Source organism: Ursus americanus, chromosome 11, assembly GCF_024610735.1.
Source record: "Ursus americanus isolate L20-20 chromosome 11, mUrsAme1.1.p, whole genome shotgun sequence".
Classification (NCBI taxonomy): domain Eukaryota; kingdom Metazoa; phylum Chordata; class Mammalia; order Carnivora; family Ursidae; genus Ursus; species Ursus americanus.
The window spans coordinates 61,064,007-61,080,949 of NC_142137.1; the positions used below are offsets into that span (position 1 = coordinate 61,064,007).

Below are 16,943 nucleotides of genomic sequence, written 5' to 3' on the forward strand. Positions count from 1 at the left end.
TACTCAAGTTTCATAAACCAAAGAATAAATACCTCATTATTTGTTTAATAGCCTGAAGTGTTTCTAAGGATTACATCTTATTACCCAAATGCAGAAAATGCAGAAGGTAAATTATGATGTTCACCTTCATTTCATGTGGGAAGGGATGCTTAGGGAACATAAAATCATTCTGTGATTTTTCAGTCAGATACAGCAAGCCTCTAGATTTTTTTTTTTAATTTTATATTTTAAGATGGTATTAGATTTATAGGCTTTACATGTCAGATTTTTATTAGTGAAAAAATAATCACTTTTACTATGATATTCAGTTCTCATATCGAATAGACTTTTGGACCGTTTGAAATATTTTGAATTAAGCAGCGAATACGAGGATTGATCAAGACAAACGAAGCCCCTGTACCTTCCCTCCTCACTCCTCCGCATCCTGAACTTGGACCCATGAACTGATTTACAACCGTTAGTCCACATCCGTGCTAGAAAACCAGACTCGTTGCCATATAATTTCGGGAAGCTTCTGAAAGAGGGGAAGACGGAGTTGGATTCGTGGGGGAAAGTGCAGCCCCAAACGTGGTGGGAGTGTTTTAGGGGGTCTCCACCTTCAGAGGCAAGAGATGTCCTACTTTGGCGTGAGAGCAGGCCCGCACACCCTTCAGGGTCAGTGGATGGGGACAGGTCCCAAGAGGGAAGCGGGCACCGTTCTGTGACCCCTGTGCTGAGCTGCAGCACGGGAGCCTGACTGTGGTCCCGAGGCCCGTGCCTCCGTGCACCACCCAGCCCCGGGGGGCCCTCATGTCACAGTCACAGACTTGCATGTGTAACATGCCCCCTGTTGGCAGTAGAAAGCATCTTGCTCAAAGAAAAGCAGTATATTGTGGCACTTTTTTTTTTTTTAAGATTTATTTATTTGGGAGAGAGTGGGAGAGCACAAGCAAGAGGGGCAGAGCCTGAAGAGAGAATCTCAAGCAGACTCCCGCTGAGCGTGGAGCCCGACGTGGGGCTTGATCTCATCACCCTGAGATCATAACCTGAACCGAAACCAAGAGTTGAACACTCAGCCAACTGAGCCACTCAGGTGCCCCTATTGCTGCACCTTTTTAAAGAGAGGGCAGCCTTTTCTCATCTCACAGACAGCATCTGAAGGACTAGCCGTGGCCCCGTGAGTGAGCACAGGTGTGGAAACAGCATCAGCGAGTCCTGGGTCCTGCCCTCTCTGATCTCTAGAGGTAGGCAGGGGTCGTCAGAAATCAGGTCCACCAACAGGTGAAAATGAGGATCAAAGGCAGGCATCACCAAGTCAGAAGTAAACGTGCATCATGAAGCGTGATGCCAAAGCCAGCGAAGGGAAGCTCACAACGGCCAAGGAAGACAAGCTGGCAGGTCCTGTGGGAAGAGTCTTTACAGAGAATACATCGGTATCCTCGGGGCTGAGAGAGCCGTCATACAAAGAGTGAGAGAATTGGCTGCTGTGAGAAAAACAGGTGAAAATCTTGGAAGGAAAACAGTATGAAAATAAAAATCGAGTTTGTGGACTGGATAACAGAGTAAGCTTAAGTGAATTAGAGAGGGCAGTGCAGTCCCAGGAATTCTGCCCGAACACGGTACCAAAGGGAAGCCACAGCAAGTGTAAGGGAAAAGGCCAGAGACGTGGGAAACCCACCAGGCAGTTCTAATATGCGTCTCATAGGAGGTCCAGGTGTGAGCACAGAGAAGGGAGGGAAGAAGGTGTTCAGGGAAGTAACAGAAAGCAAATGCACCAGCTTGACGGAAAACGTGAATTTTCACATTAAAGACTCTAACAGGTGCCTCACAGGATGAGGTAATACTCACACCAACACTAAGGGTAAAACAAAATTCCGAAGAGCTGCCACAGACCAAAACGTCCTGTTGGGTCACACAGGAGCGAGCCCCGGGTGGGCGTCAGATTTCTCAGCGACTGCACCCAACGCGAAGTGGCCCTGGGGAATGGATTCCGACTTCTGAAGGAAAAGGAGTTTTCTACCTAGAATCCCTGAGAAGGAGAGCTGCAGCAGCCGTCAGGCCCGCGAGTAGAGAATGCGAAAGCAGCAGCCGGGGTGCGTCGGACACGTCAGCCGTAGCTGTAGATGTGAACGGTCAGGGTGGTGAAATGCAGAAAATCGGAAGAAGAGATCATTTTGACATCGTAAAGTTAAGATCTTGAACATGGAAAGTTGACACATGCAAAAACATCAAGAGACCAGTAAGAGTGGGAGGGAATGTTTGCATCAGCTCTAACAAAGGAGTCACGCACCAGATGCGAAAGGAGCTTCCACAAGGTGATACTCACACACTGCTCTGGGTGCGGGCTTCCCTGCTCGCCTTTACCACCGAGACTGCCTGGGGGCACCTGGGGGGCTCAGTCGGTTAGGCGTCTGCCTTCTGCTAGGGTTGCGATCTCAGGGTCCTGGATGGCGCCCCACATCCGGCCTCTGCCCCTCCCCCTGCTCGTGCGCGTGTGCGCTCGCTCACTCACTGTCTCTGATAAATAAAGTCCTAAAAAAACAAAACAAAACTGGGACTCCTTGTCCCACAACTCCCTCTTTCCTTTGCCTGCAGTCTTTATCTTGCATATTTTCTGCCTCCCCCTACTCAAACCTCAACCCTGAGTTTTATAAGGGCAGGGGTTTTTGTCTTCTATCGTCCCTGCTGTGTCGCAACAGTGGCAAACTGGGTCATGTAGCAGTAGTAGGTATTCGATGACGCTAAGTAAATGCACAGAGTAAGAGCAGCTTATAAACATAAATAAAATGCCAACGAGTGATCGTAAAACTGCAAGTTAAAACAAGGAGGTACTATTTATCTGTGATATATAAAAACAAATAAATTAGTACTGAATGTTACTGAAGGTACAAAGAAATAGGGCATTTATACAGTGTTTGTTAGAGTTTAAATTGGTAAACTTTCTTGGATGATAGCTTATTTGTACCAAAATTTGAAACAACCCAAGAGTTCCAGCTTTAGGACATAGGAAAAATTAAGATGGAGGAATTTTAGCTCATGTGCAAAAAAAAACCCAAAAAACAAAAAACCCTATATATAAGGATATTAATTGCAGCATTATTTGTAATGGTGAAATTTGAAATAGTCTAAACTTCCATCAGGAGGGGCAGTTACATATCTTTGGTACATCGTTCTGTACTGCAGATACAGGTGAAAATATTATAGTGCCTATAGAGGAAGTGACAAGTAGTTTGTGAAACGGAAAGACCAAAAAAAATTACTCATGAAAAAAATTTGAAGTACGTATAGTTTAATCCAAGTTACATTAGGAAAAAGTCATGTTCCTGTATGTATATAAACACAGAATGGAAGCTGGAAAGATGTACACCAACTTCTGACATGAGTTACTTCTGAAAAGAGGGTTGGGACTACGTGGGGGTTAGTAAGTAAGCTCTTTCACGTTTCTCCATGTATTTGTGTGCTGTAACCAGGTACTGGGGAGATGGGAGGTTAATAATGGCTGTGATTTAAATGCCTTTTAAGTGCCTTGTAACCATTAGCTCATTACACACATTAGCACATCAGGTTTGTAAGTCTGGTTTACAAATGGGAAAGGCAGACATGTTACCTTCAGTTACTTACCCAAGGTTATATCTTGTATTGCTTTATGCATACATTTATTTTTAAATAAAAAGATTCTATTTAAGAGCTTTAACTATTTTTTTTAAACCATAAGCCTCCATTGACGTGTTTTTTTTTTTTTAAAGATTTTATTTATTTATTCGACAGAGAGAGACAGCCAGCGAGAGAGGGAACACAAGCAGGGGGAGCGGGAGAGGAAGAAGCAGGCTCATAGCGGAAGAGCCTGATGTGGGGCTCGATCCCATAACGCCAGGATCACGCCCTGAGCCGAAGGCAGGCGCCTAACCGCTGTGCCACCCAGGCTCCCCTGACGTATTTTTTTTTAAAGATATACTTACTGGAGAGACAGAGAAAGCGGGCAAGAGAGGAGAGGAGGGGGAGGGAGACTTCCCGCTGAGTGCAGAGTCCGATGTGGGGCTTGATCTCACGACCCAAGGTGATGACCTCAGCCTAGTTCAGGAGTTGAACACTCAGCCAACTGAACCAGCCAGGCGCCCCTGACATATTTTTATCTTAGTAAAGGTAGATCTATATCATCATTTTTTAATGGCTACATAATATTCGTCTTACGGATGTACTGTAACCAGTTCGGCCAGTTCCTGTGAATGGACACTTAGGGTATTTGTTATGTTGGACTATCGTGAACTGCAGGAACATACACACATATTTGTGTGGATTCTCTGGTAATATCCTTAGGATACATTCCCAGATCTGTAATTGGAGAGTCAAAGAAGCAGCAGATTCCCAATGTTGATACACATTTCCACATTACCTTCCAGAAAAGCCATGTTGATTCACATACTTCCAACATCACATATTGTCTTTTAAATTTGTGAAAAACAATGAAAATCTCTGTATATAATTCTGAATACTTTATTTGCAAAACAAAAATGAATAGCCCAATAATAGATACATCTTTCTGTCAATAAAATCAATAATTTAAATATTTAAATTAATATTTAAATTAATATTTAGATATTTAAATTGACCTAATTTGTTTCATTTTTTATGTTTTTTCAAGGTACAAAATTTTGAAGTTATAATGACTACAAATGTACAGCTTATATGTGTATTAATAAATGCTGTTTGTTACTTATATAGTTAATATTTTAAGAGTATCTCTAGTCTTGTGTTTTACATAGAAAGCCTCAAATTTTTCAGGCATTTTTAATATGTGCTGTTTATAATGGAGTGGTAGTATAGAGAATCCTAAATATCGTACAGTGAAAAGTCACTGATGTTTGGAATGGGTTACATTGAAAACGTAATAATTGAGCACAGTTGTATTTGACTTTCAGGTAATATTTTTTCACTACATCAGTGACTAATGAAATCTCAACCTGGAAGTAGCCAGAAAGCTCCTTATTTCCTTCATTTCCTTTCTTGTCAGTGACGGAAATGGACAATAAAATGTCTCATAAGGTGACCCCGCCAGGGCACCGCCATTTTCTCTCTGTGTCACCTTGCATTTGGCTGCGTCACAGGCCCCTTGGGAAGAAGAGAATTCAGGCAGAGCCTAATGAAATGATTTTGTCCAGTGGCTGAATTAGGAAGGAGGAAGGCAAGTTCCTTGTTTCTCTCGTAGTTCCTGTTGGACCGTGTACAGCCTGCCGTGAGAGTCAGGAGAGGGACTAGGAAGGCCCAGGCATATTTCACAGAAAGTGGCTGCTGTCCAGCGTTCATTGCTGGGCGCCTCCAGGTCTGAGGGGGCCAAGCCCTCAGGGGCAGCTGAGATTTGATTCTGTGTCACCTTCTGACTTGGGGGGACTCTATGTGACAAGTCCACACTGCTGTGGGAAACTCTTAACTCTGGGAATCTGGCCCCAGAACCATCTCTCACTGTCTGCTCCTCATCTCTTTGCTGGACAGGCACACGTCACCCCCTGCACACACCAACAGTAACAGTGGAGGTGGCCAGCAGGGATTTATGTAGGGGACCTGTACTGAGTGCCTGCTGGCTTTCACACCCCATCCTCCATGCTGGCGACTCAGGAGTAAAGCCTTCCCAAGGTTCCTGCCTTTGTGGCTCCACTTTCGGTCATGGAGAGACGTGCGTCAGACAGTCACATTAGTCATTGCTTATAAGTCTGAGACATGCTGCAAATGCCAAACACAGAATGCCATGGGCGGGGGAGGGGGAGTGCAGGGACAGCAGCAGCTCAGCCAGGCTGAGTCCTGCTCAGCGGAACAAAATCAAAGAAAGAAGAGTGTGGCCACGGGTAGAGAGCCCGCCCTAGAGAACTAAGCACAAGACCGTGCATGTTTCTAGCACTCCCAACACTTGGCAAACGGGAGATTGCCGCATTGAAGATGGACCCCCTCCCACCGCCCCACACAGGGCTGCGGGAACTTAATTGCTGAAATACGGCTCCAGGTGTCAGTGGCAATCCAGATGGCACTGTTGCTGACCAGTACTTCTGCTTTTGCTGTTCAGGCACAGTTTGACATTGCAGTGGCCAGCGAGATCATGGCAGTGCTGGCCTTGACCGACAGCCTCGTGGACATGAAGGAACGGCTGGGAAGAATGGTGGTGGCCAGTGACAAAAATGGGCAGCCCGTGACAGCAGAGGATTTGGTGAGTGTGTCCGTCTCATGAGCTCTGGAGAGCTCGCCGTGGCCCTGTCCTGTGTTCAGGAGAATGGAGATTTTCTTACCAGCGTGTGTCCTGGAAATCCCAGACCATGTCCACACTCCCGTTTTCTCCTTACAAGCCTATTTGTCTTACAGCATCTAGAATGTGCTCATCCCTGGCTGCAACCAAAGCCCGTGACATTTATTTCATAAGCTTTTTAGGACTGTTGGCAGCCCTGATATCTGCTCTCTGCTCTCTGTTCTCTGCTCTGGGTGGGGCGACCTCCCCTCCTCATGGCTTTTTCACAAAGGGCAATCGTGACTGCTTTGAATGGAGGACAAATCACCTTTCAAAAGAATAAGAAGTGACTCCACCTTCATGAAAGGGAAGGTAGGGTGAAAATTGGCCCTGGCTTCTTTAATTCCGTGCTCTGTAGTTGGGTGTCACGTTATGACGTCAGATCTCCACCTTAATCCGTCTTACTCATCTAGCTCCCTTTTGAGTGCAGTGGTGCCTTCTGTTAGCTTTCTGGGTATCCGGGCGCATCACCGCCTCCTGTAGCGTGCATTCTAATTTCACATCCTCATCTTTTTTCCTCTTCGGAATTACTACCTTTACTGTTAACTTAAACCCCATTGGTGGTATAGCTGTTTCACGTGCTTGTGCGCAGGTAGGACCTAGGCGTTGGGAAAGCCATTGAGCACTCTTAAACTTCAGCTAACTTTCCCACATACGGGTCACATACGGTGATGGCAGCTAAAATGGGCACTGACGGTTGGAAAGGGAAAAGGCACATTAATATTTTATTAATTCCAAAGGCTTAGGATGTAAGAATCCTTTGCCAGGGTATCTTGATTACTTCTTGCCTGCTTTTGAAGAGATGAATCTGACCGACTCGTCTCGTAGGTCTTGTCGACTAAATTAAATATTCTTATTGGCAGCCCCTAAGATGCTTTGTATAAAGCTTAATTAGAAAACCCAAATCCAGGTTGGTATAAAGATACTGTTTTTAGGGGCGCCTGGGTGGCGCGGTCGTTAAGCGTCTGCCTTCGGCTCAGGGCGTGATCCTGGAGTCCTGGAATTGAGCCCCACATCAGGCTCCTCCACTAGGAGCCTGCTTCTTCCTCTCCCACTCCCCCTGCTTGTGTTCCCTCTCTCGCTGGCTGTCTCTCTCTGTCAAATAAATAAATAAAATCCTTTAAAAAAAAAAAGATACTGTTTTTAGAAATTATGAACATTGCGACATTTCTACATAAATTAACATATTGTGGCTTCTGTTCGATATATTTCCCTGTATCCTCTTAATCTTGGGTATCGATAACTATGTACCGGACATAGTTTGAAACTTAGTCTGCAAATATGATTTCTCTACATTTATTTTTGCATGTGTGTGATAAAAACCTCAGATCTGAAAGTAGACCCCAAGTTTACTCTTTTTAGTCATCTTTTGTGTCTCTATTTACAAAAACCACCTAACTTCTTCAGATTGTGTTTCATCCAGCTGCAGCTTTCAATAGTTGGTCTTTCGTGGAAAATTGAGGGAGGATTTTAGGAGCTTCCGTCTTTTTGTTTCACGACTTTATAATTTTTTATATACTCTGATTTGGCCAAAAGGACTTACGTATTGCCATGAGAATTTGAGTAGATGGCTTCTAAACGTTTCTCATAAGATGATCGATTCTGGCATCCTCTGGAAGAATACGTCCATACTCTCCCCTGCCCCCCCCCCCCAACTCGGGATCTGGAATAGGTGCAGAGTTCAGAATGACCATGACAGCCTCAGAGCTGTTCTCTCTGCAGGGGCTCGAGGATAGTCAGTGTGTTAGGAGTCCCAGGAAAATAGGCAGGTGTATGCTACCTGAAGCAGTCCAACCAAAATGTCCACTTTCCTTCTTCCTCTACTTTCTTGCTTATCCTGGGAAGTATAAGCAAACACAGCATCCAGAAGGCTCAGTGGACTGCTACTTTTCTGCCTGCTTTGTGTAAAGAAAAGAGAACTAATTTCTTTGAGCCCTTCCTGGCCAGCAGCTTTCACAGTAAAACATCGTAAATATTATTTATAATAGAATGGTGACATTTCTTATAATGTCTATTTTGTGCAGTAAAGCAGAAAATAAATTGGATTTTCCTGAAAACCTTAAATCCTCAAGATTCTGCCACCTGATGTGTTGAGATCTGTGACGTGCTATGTTTGTCTTTTTAAGGTGATGTTCACACGGCTTTGTTCACTTGGCCAGTGTCTGTAGAAAAGGTGGAAGGGTTTGGTTTTGTTGGTTTTGTTTTTCTAAAGCTTCCCTCGTGGCCTTCTTTGGCCCACTTTTCCCAGCAGTTCTCACATTTCTTCCCTGTTTCTTCCTTCTCTCGTCTGTCTTTTCCAGGAATGGGGAACGGGGACGCAGCGGGAACCCCACCCATAGCTTTGCAGGGTTGGGAGGAAGCAGCTGCGTTTCATGTGCACGTGGCATCAGCTCCGTTCCAGGCAGACAGACAGCAGGAGAGGGGGAAACTAAGAAGCTTTTTCAATGTAGATGTTTCCTGAGTGCCTTCAATATCTGCGGGATGAGGCATTGGGAAATCAGTGGTTTCTTCGTTGCCTTTAGACAAATGGGTGCCTTTAGACATTTCCCTTTCTCGCTCTCCATTTCCCGCTCAGTCAGTAGCCAGATTTTCATACTTTATCTGATTTCTGCAGGCAATAGTATAATCTCTGGTAATGAAAAAATAATGTGCATAATTGCCAGAAGAGACTTTTAGGCAGACTGAAAGATCTGCTTTATGGCAAGCCTCGTAAAGCCTCGTAAACACCATCAAGAGAAGGTTTTCTTTAAAAAGGCGAGGACTGCCACTTCCCCATGACGTCACGTCTTAAATTGGTTGACATCCATTCGCGTGGGGGAGAGAAGGATCCAGCCCACCGCGCTGTGTTCCCCAAAGCTCGGAGGTGGGCGCAGCCTGTGGGAATGCCCACCCACGAGGCAGGCTGCTGAGAAACGGCCAGGAGGTTCACCTTGGCATGGGTGATCTTTTGTCCACAATCTAAAGCAGTTTTTTTTTTCTCTCCTTTAGGGGGTCACAGGTGCCTTGACGGTTTTGATGAAAGATGCAATAAAACCAAATCTGATGCAGACCCTAGAAGTAAGTGATTTTCGCTTTATAGAAATTGTTGACAGAGTTTGCCCTCATCGCGTTGCTTGTACATTCCCATACAACGTGAGCATTTCCAGCCAATGTGAGCCCTCGGGGAGCATCAGAATAGGTCCTTGGTTGTCTGAAAAAAGTGAAACGTGTATGTATAGGTTCTTTCCTGAGGTCATGCAGTAGAAACATAAAAACTCCGTATCTAATACGTCAGTAAGTTGTGGAGCCATGTTGACGTGATGTTTTCTGTTTTGCCTTTCTTGGACTTAGCTTCTCATAATCATTAGGCTTAGGGTTTTTTGGTTTGTTTTTCCCCAGCAAAACACAGAGTATATGCTGAGAAATGCTTCCCAGGAAAGCATGCTGTACCCCCCTTTCGTAAGATTTTACCCTGCTCTTGCCCAGAGGACAAGTAGGTTACAGGAAGACAAGTAGAATCTCCATGCATTTATTCATTCATTCCGCCGATAGAACGCTCGGTTTGAGTGAGCCCTCTGCCATTTACTGACTGTGACCTTGGTCAAGTGTCTACTGATCTCAGCCTCTGTTTTCCCCCGTGTAAAACAGTGATAGTAACGAAGACTAACTTAGCAGGGCTATTGTGAAGATTCAGTATTCACTGAACCCAGGACATGGGCAGGCCTTGCAGTAGGAGCATAGGGCAACAAAGTCCCGCCCTCTTGGAGCTTGTCCCCTAGTGGGGGAGACAGACGATAGAGAAATGAGTCAGTACATAGCATGTCAGCTGGTGGCAAGGACTGAATTAGAAAAATAAGAGGGAATGAGAGAACAGAGAGCGAGGTGGGTGGTGTCTGATGACCAGAGATGGGAACAAACCGGGAGACTGAGCTGCATGTGAGGAAGAGCGTTCTGGGCGGAGGGTGACATTTAGCACAAAGGCCTGTGGGCAGGGATGTGCTCTACAGTGAGGAGGGTTCCAGGGGGGAGCAAGAATCCAATGTAAGGCAACATGACAGAAATGGTAGAACCAGCCAGAGCTGGAAGGTCCGAGGTGAGCCGGGGAGGGGAGAGCACAAGCACCTTTATAGCGGGGCTTCTCCCTCCTGCAGCGCCAGCTCCTTCCTCTCCGGCCATTCCATCGGCATGCCAGCATGCTCTGATAGAAGCCATCTTAAACCAAAACAAAACAGTCCCCAGAACCTCCCGGGACCCAGTGTCCCCATGCAGCTACTGTTCCATTTCTCTGCCCTCTGTCACAGTCAGATATTAATGTCTGTGACCCGGGTCTCCGCTTTGTCACCTGCCTCTCTTCAGTAACTGGGGCAGGCGCTTAACTGACTGAGCCACCCAGGCGCCCCATGACCCCCAGACTCTTGTTCGGAATCTCCTGACCTCAGAATTTCAGTTGTGGGTGTACTTGCCGGGAGCCATTGCATATCAAGCTTGGTTATAAAATAGGGTCTTTGATTTCAAACCTAGTCATTGGTTCTAGCCAAAATCCTAGGAGTCGTCCTGGAGCCCGCTTCCTTCTCCCCTGCCCCTGTCCCCCTCCATCCCCTGCAGAGCCTCCCTCCCTGACGCATCTCTGACCTGTCCACTTCTCCCACTGCCCCGGCCTCCAGCGTACACTCCCATCCTGCCACAGTGGCTGCTGCTACCACTTCTTCTTCCAGAATCCTTTCTCTGCTCGGCCGCCCGAGAGCTCTGAAACGGAATCAGGTCCTGTTGCTCTCCCGCTTAGAGCTCTTGGGTGGTTTGCCCTGGTCCTCATTCTGGCTGGAAACCCTGCAGGATCTGGCCCTTCCCTGCCTCTTGCCTCATCCTCCCTCTCCCTGCCTGGGACGCTCCTCCCAGTTTCACGTGTCTGGCTCCTTCTTGTATGTTAGGACTCCTGTCCTTTAAATATCAGCACCCTGGAGAAGCCTTCCTGGGCCATTCAGTCCAGCGAAGCCCCAGTCGCTGTGTCCTGTCACTGTCTTGTCATTCTGGGTGTGGCACAAAGTATCATCCGGGAGTTCCCTACTTCCTTGTCCATCCATCCACCACGATGGGAGCAGGACCTTTTCCACCTGGCTCACCACCTGATCGCAGCTCCTAGAAAGTGCCTCACACATATTAGGTGCTTAGCGAACATTTGTTGAATAATTAAATGAATACTTCTTATTTTTACTGCATGGCTCCTAAAATACATATTGGTTTAATAAATGAGTGAATAAAAAAATTTACAAAGAAACATGATATTGCTTCCTCATAACACTTCCCCCTTAAAAACAAACATGTTATTATCATCTTTTTTAGGGATCATCAGCTTACTGTTTTAAATAATTATCTTTCTTCAGAATTACCCACACCTTTAAGACAGAACCCCTTCTAAAAGTCTAGTTTCCATTAGGGAAGGAGTCAGAGGGCTGGGCTGCTCCTAGACCATTCTTGTTGTACTCACATTTCTATTTTTCATTTAAGACTAGGCCATTTTGTCATTATCTTAACAGACGGTGGGCATTGGTTAAAAAATAAATGCAGCATTCAGTTAAAACATCTGCGTGTACGAATTCTGCCATCTGGGTCCTAATCATTCCAGATGAACCTAGTGGCACTGGGAATCTAAATCGGCCAGTGGTCTAAAAATCATTGATCAGTGTACAGACCGGGCTGTAGCGCTCCTGTGCAGATACACTCGATTGCTACTCCCGTATCAGGCTTTCAAGGGTTACCGTGCTGCAGGTGCCAGGAGACTGGTAGTTCTCAGTTCTGGCTGCACGTTAGAATCTCCTGGAAAGATTTTTTTTTTTTTAATTTATTTTAGGGAGAGAGAGAGCATGAGTGCACACAGGGGGAAGAGCACAGGGAGAGGGAGAATGAACCTCAAGCAGACTCCGAGCTCAGCACAGAGCCCGACACGGGGCTCGATCTCAGGATCTCAGATCTCGTGATCTGAGCCGAAATCAAGAGTTGGCTGCTCAGTCATCTGAGCCACCAGGTGCCCCTTCATAGAGTTTTGTTTTGTTTTGTTTTTTTAAATAAGATTTTATTTATTTATTTGACAGAGATAGACAGCCAGCGAGAGAGGGAACACAGCAGGGGGAGTGGGAGAGGAAGAAACAGGCTCCCAGCGGAGGAGCCCGATGTGGGACTCGATCCCGGAACGCCGGGATCACGCCCTGAGCCGAAGGCAGACGCTTAACGACTGCACCACCCAGGCACCCCCGTCATAGAGTTTTTTAACTGTGATCGCCGTAAATATTAGTTGAGCCTGTGAGCGTGTGTGTCTCTGTGTTTGAATATCTAATAATGATGTTCAACAGATTTTTCCGTTCAGACTCCATACTGGGAGTTTGAAAACCAGGGCTCTACTACTGCTTTAGTGAGTAATTCACTGTGTGGCCTTTAATTTTAAATTGAAATGCTAGTCCTTAGAGTGGTAACCTCAGGAACAGTGAAGTGTTTATGCTGACCCGGCCACACACCCTGTCCCCTGTCCCCCGCCAGAGACCAGTGTTTGGCGCTTCTCAGACCGAGGGCCTCACTGAACGCTGCAGTGTGTAGACCCAGGGACAGAGCCTGTGACCTTGTCCTCATGACCCTGTCCCCAGCTCCACTAGCTTACCACTAGCTTAACCAATGCCACGTTCCCAGACTGCAAGGGGAGGAGGTGATGGAGACTTGAAGTTCTTCTAAACGGTGTTTTCTTCAGAGCATTTCAAAGGTTTATCTGGATAGAAGTGAGACGTTAAAGATAGGTGCACAGATCTAGACACTAGACACTCACGTGAAAATATCCATAGGCGCCTACGTTTGGATTTCATATTGCCAGCTTTATTTCCACAGACATTCGTGTGACCTCATCAGAACCCTGTCATTGTCCCCCCTGAGGACTCTGGGAAGAAAAGTAATGCGCAGAATGACTTTGATAAACTCTTTTTCATTCTCAGAGATGATTTTTCTTTCACTGCCTTTCTTCCTGCTTTTGTTCAGCCCTCTCGTCCTTGAAATATGTTCAGCTAGCAGCCCTTCGTGGTTCATGGGAATTTTCCGTGGCTCCCAGTCTCCCACCCCCCCTCCATCACTCCCTGCCTCCCCCCTGTCAGTAAGAGGGCAGCCTCTATTTGCACAGGTGGAGCCAAGGCCTCACAGACACAGACCCCAGCGGCCCCGGCTGGGCTCAGAATAAACCCCAACATCGCAATGAATGTGGATAAATTCCTTTAGACAGGGCTACAGTCTGTTCTCACTGATAAAAGAAAACTATAGAAATGGCATTTAAAATGAAATAGTGACAGATTTTTGTCAATGAATTAAATCCCTTATTGGGATTTTAGATAATTCCCTTATCTTGGGGTTGGTTTGGGGTTTTTTGGTTTTTTTGTGGGTTTTTTTGCCTTTGTAGTAAGAATCACTCTAGCATTTTACCAAGAGTGAAAATTTTCTTTGCTTTCATTGTCTTTTTTTTTTTAAGATTTTATTTATTTATTTGTCAGAGAGAGAGAGAACAATAGAGAGCACGCACAAACAGGGGGAGGGGGAGAGGGAGAAGCAGGCTCCCCAGTGAGCAGGGAGCCCAGTGCAGGACTTGATCCCAGGACCCTGGGATCAGGACCTGAGCTGAAGGCAGATGCTTAACCTTCTGAGCCACCCAGGCGTCCCTTTGCTTTTATTGTCTTAATACTTACCAGATTTTTAACATGTAAGCCAGCTAAACAGAAAGACTTAAAGAATTTGTAAAAATCAGAAGAACAAGTTTATTATTGTAGATGAAAAAACGGGCTATAGTGAACGTAAACCTCATGGGATTGTCCTGCATACTACACAGTTCATTAATGGTATTGATTTTTTTTTGTTTTTTTTTTTTTTTACTTTCTTTAGATTTTTCTTGAAGTGATTGATTTCTCAATGGAGGAAAAAAAATACATTTAAATAAGCCTCTTGGGCCATCAGGGTTTAATTCTATTCTTTAAAAAATTTATATATATAATGCGAAACACTATGAACTGAGGTAAATCGTTTACTCCATAGTCAGTGAGGCAGCTAATGAGTGCTTTATCAAAATTATAGTAGGAAATAATCAATCCTTAGAGGTTTTTCCCCCTAGTGCAGCATTTAATGTAGAATGACACTGTCGTAGAAAGTACCAGGAATCTGGTTCGTTGAGAGAGTCCAGGTGTTTTCATTTTCTTCGAGAGAAGTTGCACACTGAATATGCAGTATTAATAAAAGCAGAATGACTTCACTCTCTTGGTTCATTTCTCCCTTTGTCTCTGGGGTTTTAATTTGTCCTTCAATTTCCGTAGGGGACACCTGTCTTTGTGCACGCTGGCCCCTTTGCTAACATCGCCCATGGCAACTCTTCAGTGTTGGCTGATAAAATCGCCCTGAAACTGGTCGGTGAAGAAGGATTTGTAGGTAAGTCATTTCTGTTAAATTCAGTTGTTGTAGAATACGGAAGAAATCTAAAAGTTGATGACTGAGCAAGAGTGCTGTCCATTCTGATTCAAAATTTATTCTTTTAGACCCACCTTTCATAGATGGTCTCAATGTTGGAAAAGCCCTATGGTCTGGTCTATATAGTGGTCTATATAGTGAAATGGTCTGGTCTATATAGTGAAGTGATGTTGTGTTCAAACCGTAGGTCCTGATGTCAGGTACCCATGGGTTTGAATATGAGCTCTGACACTTGCTGCTGGAGTGATTTTGGACACATTTTAATGACCTCTGAGCCTCGGTCTTCTCATCTATAAATGGTGATTATAATAGTGTATCAAACCTTATAATAGAGTTATTGTGAAGACCAAATGAGATTATTTATTCACTCAGCCAGTGTTTATTGAGAACCTGCTGTGCACAGAGCATGCTAGCAGAGCTGGGAACACACGGTGAGGAAAAGAGCCCCAGCCTGCCTTCACGGAGCATGCTGCCTGGAGCGCCGTGTAATTAGTAGAAGCGCTCGTTCACTGTTGGCTGTCACTAGCAGGAGAGATCAGTTGGCTCTTCCTCAAATCGGAGTATGTTTTTGTGTCGAATGGAGGGGAGATTCCCAGCCGTTAGACCTGGAAATTCTAATTGGTAGGACTTCAGACTCGGTGCTGCTGTCAAGGTCCTTTGCGGTGCCTGCTTCTCTTCAGTTTTCGATGGACATTCCAGTCAGGAAGAGGGGGCAGCTGCCATCGAGTTTGCTCAGTCAGGGCTAGCCCCAGTCCCACCTGTGAGGTGGAGGCAACAAAGGACAAACGAATAACCAGGATTCTTGGAATAACACCACCATTCGACATCCGAGAGCCCACACTGGTGGATTCTCACATGCCAACGGGCAGTTGCCACTCGCCACATTCGTGCCTGTCATCATCAAGTCTAGCAGTGGCTTCTTTCACGCTAATCACCAGCCTTGTATCAAACTCAGAAGTGAGTTATTTTACTAGAAAAGATTCTACCGGGCTAAAGAACTTAGCACTGCACTTTTATGCTCGGCCATTATAAAGTTCCGTCAGGGTTATTGAGGCTGTTTTTAAGAATTCCCTGTAGACATGCAGTCAGAATCCAATGAGAATTTATGTAGTTCATTCCTCAAGGCCTGTATTGTGTAGATCTTGTGTACTTTGCCGCTTTGGTACCGAATCCACTGAGAGTGGCTAGACGTGCCGTCTAAATGGATTTGCTCAATTGATCACAGCATAATCGTAGCGCTAATGGACCAGGAGTCTGGGAAGGGCAGGCACTGAAAAGTTGGGTGCTTACGTGAAGTGGTGGTTCTAAGGCATCAGCTCCATAAATAAAAGAGCTTCTGGAAGAAAGCACTCTATTTTGTGCTGACAGAGCTCTGTGCTCCTGTATCAGTCCTTACTTCTTCCGTGTTTATATTTATAGAATACGTGTTATTGCAGCAAAGCCTCTTTAAAGGTATAGACTGATGATGTATGCGAAACATACTAGCTTTCTGTGTGACCTTGGACCCTTCTAGTAGCCTCTCTGGGATGTCCCTTGTAGACAGTCTCATGTGAAACAGGAGAGATGAGGAATTGCGTATGGATGGGCAGCCATGACCCTGAGATAGAATCTGGGGGGTCGTAAGCCTAACTGGTAGTGTGACCTGAGGTAGATTACTTAGCTTCTCTAGGGTTCAGTTTCCTCTTTTCTTAACTGCGGTATTTTAAGGAATAGTATCAAATGAGAAATTGCTGTGTAACCATGGCGAACCAAAGTCAGTGATTTTGCTGATGCCTTCTATGACCTCTTCTAGTCTAAGAGGCTGTAAGTGGGGGAGAATTCAGTGACAAAATCTGTCCGCTGCCAGATGGTTGAGAGTGCTAGCTCTGGAGTCAGAGTAACGGGCTCCGCTCCTTTCAAGTTGTGTTTTGTCAGGCAACTGAACCCTTCTTAGCCTCCGTTTCCTTATCTGTAGAAGGGGCTTTAAACAGGGCTTGCTTCGTAGGTTTGAAATGAGGTTTGAAGGAGACCGCTTGCTAGGCCCTGGCACAGCACCTGGCGCATGGTGAGACTCGGTGATGATTCTTCGCCACTCCTCATTATTACCCCCCCCCATCATTGATCCGTGGCTAAGAAAGGTTACCTTTCCCCTTTTTAAGTTAGGGTTTGGGGGGGCTTTTTTGGATAGTGATTTTATTTTTAACTGTAGTAGAATACATCTAACAAAATTTATCATTTTAACCATTTTTAAGCG

The 16,943-nt window shown here is 45.4% G+C and overlaps 1 protein-coding gene across 1 annotated transcript in view; it reads left to right on the plus strand.

The window, feature by feature from the left end:
- Positions 1 to 16,943, plus strand: part of MTHFD1L (methylenetetrahydrofolate dehydrogenase (NADP+ dependent) 1 like) — a 184,770-nt gene that overhangs the window by 63,182 nt on the left and 104,645 nt on the right. The window contains exons 18-20 of the mRNA XM_045805348.2: positions 6,035 to 6,175; positions 9,239 to 9,307; positions 14,560 to 14,671. Coding sequence (XP_045661304.2) covers positions 6,035 to 6,175; positions 9,239 to 9,307; positions 14,560 to 14,671 — 322 coding nt within the window. The remainder of the gene's footprint in view (positions 1 to 6,034; positions 6,176 to 9,238; positions 9,308 to 14,559; positions 14,672 to 16,943) is intronic.